The 15,000-nt window shown below is 44.0% G+C and overlaps 1 protein-coding gene across 1 annotated transcript in view; it reads right to left on the bottom strand.

The window, feature by feature from the left end:
• slc4a1b (solute carrier family 4 member 1b (Diego blood group)) overlaps positions 1 to 15,000 on the bottom strand; it is a 43,349-nt gene that overhangs the window by 15,578 nt on the left and 12,771 nt on the right. Inside the window, exons 4-11 of the mRNA XM_088324335.1 lie at positions 14,494 to 14,566; positions 14,372 to 14,414; positions 11,290 to 11,474; positions 7,150 to 7,354; positions 4,761 to 4,964; positions 4,547 to 4,695; positions 920 to 1,114; positions 392 to 640 (exon numbers count right to left, since the gene is read on the bottom strand). Of these exons, the coding sequence (XP_088180461.1) occupies positions 392 to 640; positions 920 to 1,114; positions 4,547 to 4,695; positions 4,761 to 4,964; positions 7,150 to 7,354; positions 11,290 to 11,474; positions 14,372 to 14,414; positions 14,494 to 14,566 (1,303 nt within the window). The remainder of the gene's footprint in view (positions 1 to 391; positions 641 to 919; positions 1,115 to 4,546; positions 4,696 to 4,760; positions 4,965 to 7,149; positions 7,355 to 11,289; positions 11,475 to 14,371; positions 14,415 to 14,493; positions 14,567 to 15,000) is intronic.

Below are 15,000 nucleotides of genomic sequence, written 5' to 3'. Positions count from 1 at the left end.
GTGCTGGAGCCCATCCCGGCCCTCTTCGGGCAGTGGGCAGGGGACACCCTGACCTGGTTCCCAGCCAGTCGCGGGGCACACGGGGACAGACAATTCGCTCGCTCATTCACACCTCGGGACAATTTGGACCGGCCAATCAACTGGAGTGCCTGGAGGAAACCCACGCAAGCACAGGGAGAACATGCAAACTCCGCACAGGAAGTCCGTTAGCTGGAACCCATGACCTCAGAACTGTGCTGCACACGCGCTAACCACTGCGCTGCCGTGTCCCCTTGCCCACTGCCCGATGATTGCTGGGATGGGCTCCAGCACCCCCGCGATCCTACTGAGGATAAGCGGTGCAGCTAATGGGATGAGATGAGACAAATAACGGTTCAAAATATAATCTCACTTTTCCAGGTAAAAACGTTCCGTTCTTGAACTGGCGTAGGAAATAAGCAATGAAGAAACATCCGAGCATGAGGCACATGGAAAGCAAGGCCGTGTTAGGGTAGGGTTGTTTTAAAGTGTTGAAGATAACGGTGGTGTTGCCGGTGGCGTTGTCCAAAATGACAGTTTGCTCCACTTTGGGGTTCCAGGGGTTTTCCACCGATGCGTTCAGGTGATCGTAATTCAGGATCAGCGGATGGGCCTTGAAGATCTGGAAAAGCCGGAGAGCAGGGTTGGAATGGAATACAATGAGTGTCATGTCCTGCAAGGTTGTCATGGCGCCCTGATGGCCCCGCCCCTTGACACCGGCTGACCTGCATTTCCTGATTATTCCTTTTGGAACTGCTCTTTGCCAGATCGTTGTTTACCCTTGTTGAAAACCTGTTCATGCCTGATTGATACCTGTTTATTCTTGTTGTGCTTGTTGTGATCTGTGGCCATGGTCAGGTAGGCAAAATGTGAAGAGAGTCAGGGCGGAATGAGGGATTACCCTGGCGAGCTTGGCGAAGGTTTCGTAGATGAAGATGATGGAGATGAGGATGGAGAAGATCTCCTGTGTGAAGCGGGAGATGAAGCGCACCAGGAAGCTCCCCTCGCAGGCCACCACGATCACCACGATGACCACCAACCACACGCCCACCCACACTCGTCCTACGATGTACTCGATCTCCTGGGACTTGCAGAACTGCATTGACAAGACACGGGAGGCATCGGGAAATTAAAAAATCTCTATATATATACATCATATTTTTTCAATTCACTAACGATAGGTCTGCGATTGGCTGTCAACCAGTTCAGGGTGTCCCCTGCCCACTGCCCGATGATTGCTGGGATGGGCTCCAGCACCCCCGCGTCCCTACTGAGGATAAGCGGTGTAGCACAGAACTAGGCATTTAACAGGTTTAACAAACGTTCCAGCCACGCACAGTAGAAAGGAGCGCGCTTAAGTACTCCAAGAGCAATCAGTCCAATGCGTCTCAGCCGGTGTCAAGGGGTGGGGCCAGCTGGGCGCCATGACAACCGTGCAGGACATGGCAGTGCCCACTCATTTGGCGCCAACCGCCGCGGATTCCTGTCACTATTTGAACCCAGTCCTGTCAATCCCCTTTTGTCAGTCCGTCTGCAAACATCAGTGTATACGAGGCAAGCCTTTTTCGACCCATGGGCGGCAGTGGCTCAGGAGGTAGAGCGCTCGTCTAGGGATCAAGAGATCGCAGTTCGTGTTACATGTCGAAGTGTCCTTGGGTAAGACACTGAACCCCTAATACCCCCAATAAGCAGGTTAGCGCCTTACATGGCTGCACAGCCGCTATTGGGAAATGTGAAGCACACTGTAAAGCGCTTTGGGAAGTCTTGACTTGAAAAGCGCTATATAAATGCAGATCATTTCATTTCATTTCATGACCCTGACTCCCACCTGTCCCGTTTTTGCTCCCGTCTGTCTCCGGCTACCACCTGTTTTGCTCCTGACCCCGTCTGCTCTCTCGTCCCGGCTTACGACCTCTTTTGTACTCGACTACGTCTACTCTCCTGTTTTGGCTCACGACTCGTTTCCGACCCCGACCCCTCCTTGCTCTCCCAGTCCCGGCTACAGACCAGTGTTTCCGTCCCTGACACAGTCATCGCTCGCTACGGAAGATCCACTTCCGTGTTCGGACTTGCTTCCCTCGTCCAGCGAACACTGGATCGTGGCCGCAGTCCTTCCTCTTTCAATAAAACTTGTGGTAAACGGTACGCAATTGGGTCCTGTTTCCGTTCCGGTCCTGACAACTAATGCCACGACTGAATACCATTAAATTCATATACCAAGTACTGATATTGTTCCAGATATTAATTTTCATTTTGGCTATTAGTGCTCATCATGGTACCCGATACCACAGTTACCTTCGGGCTTGGCCCTTCAAATGAAGTGTGCACTTCGGGACCACATGTACTTCGGCGCCGAAGTGCATCGCAGAAGTCACTTCATAAAAATATCAAAATGATTACTCGAGTAAAAGTTGCACGATGTGCAGATCCGCCACAAAGAAAATCCAATCAAGTTTTCCTACTCGGTGTCAATTTTACCAGTGAACAACTCCACCGATTCAACACAGGGCTAGAGCGCCCTCTTCAGTGTGAAATTATACAGTACTGTTAATAAAAATGTCAAACTCAATGATAGACTAATGTATTAATATTTTCACATATAATTAGATACCAGAATATAAGTCGCATTCCCGGCCAAACTATGTAAAAAACTGGGATTAATAGTCTGGGAAATATGCTATCTGTCAGTTATAATAAGTAATAATACTAACACTAATATTTTGAGATTGTCACGGTTGCCATAGCGCCCAATTGGCCCCGCCCGTGTGGCGCCAGATGCGGTTCGTTGACAGATTGGCTTTCCGTCTATTCGAGCTCAGTGCTCTCACTCATCCTTTGTCAGCCCGTCAATGAACCTCTGCCCGGCAAGACGTGGGTTTTCACTCGGTCCGGCTTTCCTGTTGGTATTTCCTGTCCGGTATTGTTCCCCTTTATTTTTGTCCTGTTTAATATCGGTTTCAAGTTTTGTTCCCGTCTATTTTTGTCCTGATTATTATTCTCTCCAGTTTTCGTTCCTGTCTAGTTTGTCCTGTTTAATTTTGTTATTCTGTTTCATTATCAATCCTGTCTATCCTGTCCTGTCCAGTTTTGACCCCATTGGTCCGATATCTGCTCGGGCAATTGGAATTAATCTCATCGGTCTCTGGCTTCCTATCATTCCACGCCAGACTGCCTAACGTGCATGACTCCCCATTTCCCGTAAAATAAAAGGCTTCTGTGAGAAACGTCACGCATTTGGGTCCCGATCCTGTTTCGGTTCATGACAGAGACACTAAAATGATTTTCTAAATTATTACTGTTAACTTTTTAAAAAGAACACAATCTACCTTCAATGTCGTCAAGTCATGTTTATTTGTGGCGCCTTTGATCACAAGGAGTCTCAAAGGGCTGCACAGACCAAAGACTATTATGACAGCATCCCCTGATCTAAAACCTACATGAGGGCAAGAAAAACTCAAAAACCTCAAGTAAAGTCATGTTTATTTGTGATGCCCTTAATCTCAAGGAGTCTCAAAAGGCTGCACAGACCACAGACTATTACAGACTACAAACTATTACGGCACTGTACCCTGATCTAAAACCTACATGAGAGTAAGGAAAAACTTAAAAAACTCAAGTCAAGTCATGTTTATTTGTGATGCCCTTAATCACAAGGAGTCTTAAAGGGCTTCACAGACCACAGACTATTGCAAACTACAGACTATTGTGACACCATCCCCTGATCAAAAACCTACATGAGGGCAAGGAAAAACTCAAAAACCTCAAGTAAACTCATATTTATTTGTGATGCTCTTAATCACAAGGAGTCTCAAAGGGCCTACAGACCACAGACTATTACAGACTTCAAACTATTATGACAGCATCCCCTGATCTAAAACCTACATGAGGGCAAGGAAAACTCAAAAACCTCAAGTCAAGTCATGTTTATTTGTGATGCCCTTAATCACAAGGAGTCTTAAAGGGCTTCACAGACCACAGACTATTGTAAACTACAGACTTTTGTGACACCATCCCCTGATCTAAAACCTACATGAGAGTAAGGAAAAACTCAAAAACCTCAAGTCAAGTCATGTTAATTGCGATGCCTTTAATCACAAGGAGTCTCAAAGGGCTGAACAGACCACAGACTATTACATATGCATATAAATATGCTAATAAACGACAAAAGAAACTAAATATGAATAAAATTATGACTCACAACACATGGTAAGCTTTCTCTCCTGGCTTTGATCTCTTTGATCTCCGGCAAAACGAACATTAAATGCGACAGAAACAAAATGAACAGTTTGCCAACATCATTTTTGCCGTTCCATGTATTCCGTTACTCCCTAAGCCTGCACAAAATTGAGTCATTTTGTTCATATTTAGTTTCTTTTGTCTTTTATTACTATATTTGATATTGGAGTAATCCAAAAGTAATTGAAAGTAATCCAGTTCAAGTAACCCTACCCAACCCTGGTCCTCAGTTTGCTCAGGGAGCTTGTGTGTTTGCCCAGATACATGAAAAATGAGAGGGAACATAACTCACAGCATAGAAGGCCTCTTCAAACACCAAGAGAGGCCCAGAGAAGCCGATAACAAGCACAGGCTGGGCAGCGATGAAGCAGAAGATAATTCCCTGGATGCTGGTGGAGATGAGAAGTTCCGGGACACCCATCATGTCTTCCACCTTGTCGGCTGAAGAAAGGAAACGAAAAGTTGACCGCTGCCTTGTTCGCCGGTGGCGGGAATCGAACACAGACCCAGCAGGCCCCCGAAAGTGATGGCGGGAGAGAGCGCCGCAAAGTAGATGAAGATAATGGCAGCCAGGACCTGAGCGTTGAGGGCATCAGCGATATCGCTTTTGTAATACCGGTATCGTTTTCGGATGTCCCGTATCATGCCTCCGAACGGTCGACCGGTGCGGGACAGGGGATCTTCGGGCGGAGTTGTGGTAGAGAAGGAAGCTACAGAATTGAAGAACAGAGAACATGAGTACAGTGTCTTGCAAAAGTATTGCCACCCCCAAGAAGTTTTTGACATACAGTGGAACCTCGCTAGTTCGCGGTTCCACTTTTGCGGGTCTAAAAAAATATACCTTACCTTCTCTATAAAAGCTTTTATTGACTTGACGCCATTGAGCGCGAGCTTATGTCAACTGAGGACACGGTGTGGACACTCTTATTGTGAAGGGGAGGGGGAGGCCCTGACACAATGCTTAGTCATGGTGAGTTACCGCTTCGCTCACCCCACTCTCCTTTAACTCCTCCCACCTCACCCCCTTCTTATGTGGCGCCGTTTATCACGGAGGAACTCGGCCACGCGACGTAAGTATATTCTCTTCGGTCACATTTCATCTCAAGTTTGACTTTATTATACCAAAAGCGAGCGGTTGTTTGTACTACCTAAACACGGCTAATTGTGTGTGGTTTCGTGTATTTGTTGTAAAAGCCGTTCGATGCAGTTTTCGCGGGTGGTCTCGGTCCCCATTAACCGCGATAACCGAGGGATTACTGTATTGCTATATTTTGGTCTTAAAACTTTTAAATATAAAACCCAAAACATTTTCTAAGAATCGACAACATGTGAGACACAGTCGTGAAAAACGACCCAGTTATTACAGTATTATAATCTTATTAAAATATTACATTATATTTTCATATTGTGCTTAGAACAGTTTTCCCAGCTGAAAAGAAAAGCAAACCCAGAGTGTGATACTGCCACCACCATGTTTGACAGTTGGGATGGTGTTTTCAAGGTTATGTGCAGTGTTACTCTAACACCAAAAAAGACACTGTGTTTAGCCCAAAAAGTATGATTTTGGACTCTGATGAGAGAACGTTGTCCCACATGTTATTGGTGTCTCCCATGCGGTGTCTTGCCAAACCGGCCTTTTTATTGTATTCTTTTTAAGGGCGTTCTTTTTGCCATTCTTAAAGAATAAACAGATTTATGCTGACCACGACTAATTAATGTTTTATACACATTGTCCTACCTCGGCTGTGTATGCCTGCAGGTCATCCAATGTGAACATGGGCCTCTTGGTTGCTTCTCTGATTAGTTTTCTCCTTGTTTGAGCCAAAACTTTAAAGGGACCGACAGTTCTTGGTAGGTTTGCAATGGTTTTATGCTCTCTCAATTTTTATTTCATTGGTTACACAATGCCACAGGAGATGACTTAATGATGCAAGATCTTCTTGTATCCCATTCTTGCCTTGAACCTTTCCACAACTTTATCCTGGACCTGTCTGGTGTGTTCTTTGGTCTTCATAATGCTGTCTGTTCTACAGTGTTTGCTTGTACAGACGAATGAGTAGGTACATTTAAACTGAGACTTTTTGAGACTTATGTTCACTCTGTCATTCTTAGTCCTTAAAGTCGACATTGGATTCATACGTCATCAGCGAACTTCTGGAGTCAGTTGGCTTAATTGAGAAAACAGGGGGGCAATATTTTTGCAACACTTACTTCTCGGTTGTTTTCATTGCAATATAATATACCTGCTTAATTGGCGCCAACAGCCTGGACAGCTGATTGGCTGATGCACTCTTTTTAGACCCCCGGCTTCCAAGAGGAAGCCGTCAGATCGTTATGCGAACTATTGCCACCAGCTCAGTAAGCCTTTACGTCCGACTCTGTTCCTGCCCTGCTTTTCTCTGCCTGATCTTCGTTGCCAACGTGTTTCTGGACCTGACTTGGCCCCGTTTTGCCTGCCTGTTACCTGATCTGTTTTGCCCCGTTACCTGCCTGCCTCCTGTTGCCGACCTCGTTTCCGAACTTGACACCGCCCTTGCTCTCCAGTGCCGGCTAATGACTTGTTTTCCTGCCTGTCTTTGATCCTCCTCGCTAGACACGGAAGTGCCACTTCCGCATCTCCTGCTCCCCTTGTCTGTCAACCATCAGATCGTGGAAGCAAGCCCCGCTCTCCCTCTTTATTAATAAAAACTGAGAAAACAAGCGCTATTGGGTCCTGTGTCCGTTTCTGGTCCGTGACAAAAATGTTAAAGCAATTCGGTTCCACTTCACAATTGTGTCTCACATGTTGAAATTTTCAGTTTTGGGGGCCAATACTTTCACTAAGCACTGTAGGATCCTCCCTGAAACGAATACGGCTAACATTTCGTTAAACGGACAATTGTTTGGTTTTCTTACGCTGGATCGGCTTGCTCTGCAGCACCGGCTCGGAGGAGTGGACTCGGTCCTTGAGCAGTTTCTTCTGGAAGTGGACTATGGACTTGAGCGCGGCTTCGTTTTGGATTTCGGTGGGCGGGATGACTATACTGCAGTCCATGAAGTCTCGAACGGCGTCCGTCAGGTCTCGGAGGCTTTCAGCCTGAGACGCCGCTTGGTTGAAAAGCTGGGGACCGCGAACAAGAAGGGTTAGGGTTGAAAGGTTAGGGGTTAGGATTTAGAGGGTCGGGGTTAATGAGTTTGGGGTTGGGGTTAGTTTAGGCGTTCGCATTGACATGGTTGGGGTTTAGGTTCAGGGCTAGGGGTTAGGGGTAGGGGGTTAAACGTTAGGTTTTAGGAGTTCTGGGTTAGGATATGAGGCTTAGCATTAAAGGGTCAGTGTTTGGGGTTGGCATTAAGGAGTTGTGTTTACAGGGTTAGGGTTCAGTGTTCAGAGGTTGGGGTTTAGGGTCAGAGGGCTAGGGGTTGAAGGTAGGGGTTAAGGTAAGGTTTTAGGAGTTAGAGAGTTCGGGGTGAGGATTTGAGGGTTTGTGTTAAAGGGTCAGTGTTTGGGGTTGGCATTAAGGAGTTGTATTTACAGGGTTAGGGTTCAGTGTTCAGAAGTTGGGGTCAAGGTTAGGGTTTAGGGTCAGAGGGCTAGCGGGTTAGAGGTAAGGGGTTAAGGTTAGGTTTTAGGAGTTCGGGGTTAGGATTTGAGGGTTTGTGTTAAAGGGTCACGGTTTGGGGTAAGCATTAAGGGGTTGGATTTACAGGGTTAGGGTTCAAGTGTTCAGAAGTTGGGGTCAAAGTTAAGGTTTAGGGTCAGAGGGCTAGGGGTTAGAAGTAGGGGGTTAAGGTAAGGTTATAGGAGTTAGGGAGTTCGGGGTTAGGATTTGAGGGTTTGCGTTAAAGAGTCAGGGTTTGGTGTTGGCATTAGGGAGTTGTATTTATAGGGTTAGGGTTCAGTGTTCAGAAGTTGGGGTCAAGGTTAAGGTTTAGGGTCATAGGGCTAGGGGTTAGAGGTAGGGGTTAAGGTTAGGTTTTAGGAGTTAGAGAGTTCGGGGTTAGGATATGAGGCTTAGCATTAAAGGGTCAGTGTTTGGGGTTGGCATTAAGGAGTTGTATTTACAGGGTTAGGGTTCAGTGTTCAGAAGTTGGGGTCAATGTTAGGGTTTAGGTTCAGAGGGCTAGGGGTTAGAGGTAGGGGGTTAAAGTTAGGTTTTACAAGTGAGAGAGTTTGTGGTTAAAATTTGAGGGTTTGTGTTAAAGGGTCAGGGGATGGGGTTGGGATTAAGGGGTTGGATTTACAGCCTTAGGATTCAGTGTTAGATGGTAAGAGTTTTAAGGCTTGGATTAAGGTTTAGTGATTGGATTTAGGGGTTGGTTGTTAGGATTTGGGATGAGTGTTAAAGGTTAGGTTTACAAGGTTAGAGTTAGGGTCAGGGGTTAAGGTTAGGGTAAGGAGTTAAAGAGTTCGGGGATAGGATTTGAGGGTTTGCGTTAAAGGGTCCGGGTTTGGGGTTAGAATTAGGGGGTTGGATTTACAGGGTTAGGGTTCAGTGTTAGATGATTAGAAGTAGGGGTTAAGGTTGGGATTTAGGGTTGGAGGGTTAGGGCATAGGTTCGGGTTTAGGGATTGGATTTAAGGGCTGGATCTAGGGTTTGGGATTAGTGTTAAAGGTTAGGTTTACGAAAAAAAACACAAATTAAAATCATATTAAAATAAAGCAGTTTTTTTTTTCTCTTGTTTTTCAGGACAAACAAGTTAAAATCATAGCAAAATAAAACATAATGATACCTACAACATTTTGGAGATTTTTCTTATTTTAGCAAAAAAAAAAAAACATTTAAAAAAAAATAGTAAACTAGAAAAAAAACACCTAAAAATTATTGTGGAATTTTCTTATTTTGCGAGAAAATCAAGATACACATAGAATAATAGTAAAAACAACAAAAATATTTACATTTTTCCGATTTTGCTATAAAGAAAAAGTCAAAATATAGTAAAATATATTTTTTTTTTAAAAGAATGCTTTTGTTATTTTGCTAAAAAACATTAAAATAAAAAAAAAGTAAAATGGAAAATAAACACCTAAAACTTTGTGTGGAATTTTCTCATTTTGCGACAATAAAATAATAACAAAAACATATTTTAATTATTCCTATTTTGCAATCAAGAAAAAGTCGAAATATAATCAACTAAAAATTAAAAAAAACTACAAAACAAATTTGAGTTTTGTTATTTTGCCAAAACAATTAAAAAAAATATATTAATAAAATCGGGTAGATTTTATCTTATAGTGTAAAAATGTTACTGTCCTACTCGAATTTTGCAACATATAGACGTAGTTTTTTTCTCACTTTACTCAAAATTCGGAACTTTAATGTAGAATAATGTGACTTAAATGATTAAAATGAATGTCACGTGTTATTTTACCACAAAATACAAGTTGAAAAAAAGCATTTTTTGTCTATTTTTACCGCATAACCCAAATATTTCCTTGAATTTTGCTCAAATATCTCGAAATTTGTCACGATTACCGATCAGAATCACTTGTGCCCGCTCATTTGGTGTCAACTGCTGTGGGCTCTGATTGGCTCCCTGTCACTATTTAAAGCACAGGTGTCAAAGAGGCGGCCCGCGGGCCAAATCAGGCCCGCTAAGGGATCGAATACGGCCCGCGAGACAACACTCAGAGAAGCGCAAGAGAAAAACAAGCTGCAGGTTGAAATATGTCAACTTGATGTTGCCAAAGCCAGGTGCCTCACAAAGACACTGTACTTGTATTTATTTCTCTCTCTCTCTCTCTCTCTCTCTTTCTCTCTCGCTCTCTCTTTTACATCCCTTTCCTCCCACTCTCTGTCTCTTTCACTCTCTGTGTCTCCCTTTTTCTCTTCCTTTGTTGTTCTTTGTCTCTTTCTCTGTGTCTTTTTAACTTATTTTGCTCTAACTTCCTTTTGTCCTTTTCTCTCTTTTCCCTTTCTCTCTTCCTACCCTTCGCACTTTCTTTTCTCTCCTTCTGTCTTTCTATTTCTCTTTGGATTTCTCTACTCCTCTCCCTTTCTTTTCCCCCTCTCTCACGACCTTTTATCTCTTTTGTTTCTCACACTCTTTCCTCTCTCTCTCTCTCTCTCTCTCTCTCTCTCTCTCTCTCTCTCTCTCTCTCTCTCTCTCTCTCTCTCTCTCTCTCTCTCTCTCTCTCTCTCTCTCTCTCTCTCTCTCTCTCTCTCTCTCTCTCTCTTCTCTCTTTTACATCCCTTTCCTCCCACTCTCTGTCTCTTTCACTCTCTGTGTCTCCCTTTTTCTCTTCCTTTGTTGTTCTTTGTCTCTTTCTCTGTGTCTTTTTAACTTCTTTTGCTCTAACTTCCTTTTGTCCTTTTCGCTCTCTTCTCTTTCTCTCTTCCTATCCTTTGCACTTTCTTTTCTCTTTTCTCTCCTTCTGTCTTTCTCTTTCTCTTTGGATTTCTTTCTTCCTCTCCCTTTCTTTTCCCCCTCTCTCACGACCTTTTATCTCTTTTGTTTCTCACGCCCTCTCCCTCTCTCTCTTTTTCTTTCTTTGTCCCGCCCTCTCTCCTTTTCCTCATTCTTTCTCTTATTTCTTTCTCTCTCTTTTTCTTTCTCTTTAATCTACTAGTCCAACCCCCGACAGAATGTTTGTTCTATCGTGTGGCCCCCGAGTTAAAATGAGTTTGACACCCCTGATTTAAACCCAGTCCCGTCAATCCCCTGTTGTCAGTCCGTCTGCGAATCTCCTTGTATGCTAGACAAGCCTTTTTTCGACCCTGACTCCCACCTGTCCCGTTTTTGCTCCCGTCTGTCTCCGGCTACCATCCGTCGACTCTTCCGTCCCGACTTACCACCCATTAATGATTCCAACTACGTCTGCTCTCCTGTTCTGGCTTACGTCTCGTTTCCGACCCCGACCACGCCTTGCTCTCCCAGTCCCGGCTACCGACCAGTTTTTCCGTCCCTGACACCGTCATCGCTCGCTACGGAAGATCCACTTCCGGGTTCGGATCACGAACTACGCAGCCCTTCCTCTCTCTTTCAATAAAACTGAGAAACGTAACGCAATTGGGTCCTGTTTCCGTTCTGGTCCTGGTCCTGGTCATCCGACTCACTTTATCAGCCATTAGCGCCGCCATGGCTCGCCCGGTCTCGTGATAATCCATATCGGCGCCGCCGGGTCCCATCAGCAGAAAGACGAAGCGGACCGGCTCCGGGGCCTCGAGGGCCAAATCCAGGGCCTCCGCTTCCTTCAGACGCACAAAGACCACCGTGGGTCTTTCCAGGAAGTCTAAGGTTCCTAGGGCACACATCGACGATTCTATGAAATTTCAGTCAGGCTCCGGAGTTACGGAATATATGTAATGGTGATAAGCAGGGTTGGGTAGGGTTACTTTACCTTGATTACTTTCAATGACTTTTGGATTACTCCAATACCAAATATGCTAATAAAAGACAAAAGTAACTAAATATAAGTAAGATTACTAAATTTTGTGCAGGCTTGGGGAGTAACGGAATACATGGAACGGCAAAAATGATGTTGGCAAGCTGTTTGGATTTATTTTCATTTTGTTTCTGTCGCAATTTATGTTCATTTCGCCGGAGATCAAAGAAATCAAAGCCAGAAGAGAAAGCTTACCACGTGTTGTGAGTCATCATTTGATTCATGAAAGAAGCAAAAACAACCCGAAGAGCCGTTTAGGACCCGAAAGAGCCGGTTCCTTTTAGTGAGCCGAGCCGAAGAAGCCGGTTCTCGACAAACTACTAACTTTACTCAACTTCGTTCGACTTCGACTCGACTTCAAAATACCGCATTTAGGACACAACGTCAGGGGAACCCATGTGTTTTTACCTTCATGCACTGTAACTTTGACTTAAGTCCTTTCTTAATGAGTAATTTTGAGCCCTGATTTTTGTGCGCTGGCTAGATTTTCTTGTGGGCTGAGAATGTGCGAGCAGCTTAGAGGGAACACTGGTTGCAGGGGAAAATACTAGTGTGTGATAATAACTATTTACATTGGCTATGTTCGTTTGCGCCACTCTCTCTCTGCCATCTCATTCATTCCACACACACAAGCATTGGTGCGCTCACTCTCAGGTCCCCCCAGGTGCACGAGTACAAAACATGACTACATGAACCATAATTTTGCAAAATTAAGAGAAAAGTGCCTTGTAGTTTGAGCGCAACTAACGAGAGAACATCAACATGGTGTCCATCATTATTTTAATGACTGACTCTAGAGCACGGGTGTCAAACACTGCGGCCTGCGGGCCAGATCAGGCTCACCAAGGGATTTAGACCGGCCCGCGAGACAGCAAGGAGAGAAGCACAAGAGAAAAGTGGGCTGCGTTTTTTTTTGATCCTTCTGTCTTTCTTGATGCGTTCAAGCCAGGCACCACTCGCAAAGAAACTGTGGTGGTATTTCTTTCTTTGTTCTCACTCTGTCATTCTCTTGTCTCTCTCTCTCTCTCTCTCTCCCCTTTTTATGTTTCTCTTTTTTCTCTTTCTCTGTCTTTTGCTCTTTCATTCTTTTTTCTCTTTCTCGCTCTTTTGCTCTTTCATTCTTTTTCTCGCCTTCTCTCTTTCTTTCTCACGCCATTTCTTTCCCTCTCCCTTTCTCATCCTCACTTTTTTCTATTTCTATCCTTCTTTTTCTCTCCTCTCATTCTTTTAATCTTTCACTCTCTCTTTCCCACTTTCTTTCTCTTTGATGTCTTTTTTCTTTCTTTTTCCGTCACATTTTTCTCTTTCATTCTTCTCTCTCTCTCTCTCTCTCTCTCTCTCTCTCTCTCTCTCTCTCTCTCTCTCTCTCTCTCTCTCTCTCTCTCTCTCTCTCTCTCTCTCTCTCTCACTCTCTATGGTGCTTTCTATATTTCTATCACTCTTTCTCCAGTTCTTTCTCTCTTTTTCTTTTACTCTCTCCCCCCCCTCTCTTACTCCCTTTCAGTCTCTCCCTCACTTTGTCTCCCTTGTTTACTCTCACTTTTAACTCTCTCGCTCTCTCTCACGCCATTTCTTCCCCTCTCCCTTTCTCATGCTTACTCTTTTTTATTTCTATCCTTCTTTTTCTCCTCTCTCATTCTTTTAATCTTTCACTCTCGCTTTCTCACTTTCTTTCTCTTTGATGTCTTTGTCTTTCTTTTTCCGTCACGTTTTTTTCTTTCACTCTCGCTCTCTCTCTCTCTCTCTCTCTCTCTCTCTTTCTCTCTCTTGTGGTTTCTATCTTTCTATCACTCTTTCTCCAGTTCTTTCTCTCTTTTTATTTTACTCTCTCTCTCTCACTCTCTCTTACTCCCTTTCAGCCTCTTTCTCACTTTGTCTCCCTTGTTTCCTCTCACTTTTATCTCTCTCGCTCTCTCTCACACCATTTCTTTCCCTCTCCCTTTCTCATGCTCACTTTTTTCTATTTCTCTTCTTCTTTTTCTCCCCTCTCATTCTTTAATCTTTCACTCTCGCTTTCTCACTTTCTTTCTCTTTTATGTTTTTGTGTTTCTTTTTCCGTCACGGTTTTGTCTTTCACTCTCTTTTCTTTCTCTCTCTCTCTCTCTCTCCTTTCTTTCTCTCTCTCTCTCTCTCTCTCTCTCCCCGCTCTCTTTCTCTCTCTTGTGCTTTCTATATTTCTATCACTCTTTCTCTAGTTCTTTCTCTCTTTTTCTTTTACTTTCTCTCTCCCCCCTCTCTCTTACTCTCTTTTAATCTTTCCCTCACTTTGTCTCCCTTGTCTCCTCTCACTTTTATCACTTATTTTTTTTCACTCTTTTTCTATTTCTTTCCTTTTTCTCTCTCGTCTCATTCTTTTAATCTTTCACTCTCGCTTTCTCACTTTCTTTCTATTTATCTCTTTGTCTTTCTTTTTCCGTCACGTTTTTCTCTTTCACTCTCCTCTCTCTCTCTCTCTCTCTCTCTCTCTCTCTTGTGCTTTCTATATTTCTATCACTCTTTCTCCAGTTCTTTCTCTCTTTTTCTTTTACTCTCTCTCTCCCTCCTCTCTCTCACTCTCTTTCAATGTCTCCCTGACTTTGTCTCCCTTGTTTCCTCCCACTTTTATCTTTCTCGCTCTTCTTTTCTGTTTGTTTCTCTTCCTTTTTCTCCTTCTTTCTTGCTTTCTCTCTTTCTCTTTAGTATACCAGTCCGGCCACCCTTGAGATTTTTCTTCTACTTTTTTTCATCCGAATTGAGTGAAGCCATTTCCCCACCTACTAACACCATGGAAGCCTCCACGCGGTTCGATTCTTCCCCCTGCAAAAAAAAAACGACGAGATAAAAGCGAAAAATGACACATTACGATATTAAAATCGGATGATTGCGAGAGACTTACCCTTTCCTTAACGGAAAATTTTCGCAGATCTGCTCCGTCCGTCAGGGCTTGACTCTCAGGATCAGCTTGTGGGCTGGAGGAAGGATTCAGATATTTCACTTTTATTTCATTATGACATCATCACAAAAAGAAGCATTTACAAATATCCGACTGAAGGCGGCCCGCGGGCCAGATCAGGCCCGCTAAGGGATTGAATCCGGCCCGCGAGACAACACTCAGAGAAGCGCAAGAGAAAAACAAGCTGCAGGTTGATGTTGCCAAAGCCAGGTGCCTCTCACAAAGACACTGTACTTGTATTTATTTATTTATCTCTCTCTCTCTCTCTTTCTCTCTCTCTCACTCTATTTCTCTCTCTTTCTCCCTCTCTATCTCTCTTTCTTTTCTACCCCTTTTCTTCCACTCTGTCTCTGTCTCTTTCACTCTCTGTGTCTCTCTTTTTCTCTTCCTTTATTGTTCTTTGTCTCCTCTCTCTGTGTCTTTTAACCTCTTTTGCTCTAACTTCCTTTT

The sequence above is a fragment of the Urocampus carinirostris genome, chromosome 19 (genome assembly GCF_059441175.1).
Source record: "Urocampus carinirostris isolate Australia breed hairy pipefish chromosome 19, RoL_Ucar_1.0, whole genome shotgun sequence".
Classification (NCBI taxonomy): Eukaryota; Metazoa; Chordata; class Actinopteri; order Syngnathiformes; family Syngnathidae; genus Urocampus; species Urocampus carinirostris.
This window is presented reverse-complemented; position numbering and strand designations above follow the sequence as displayed.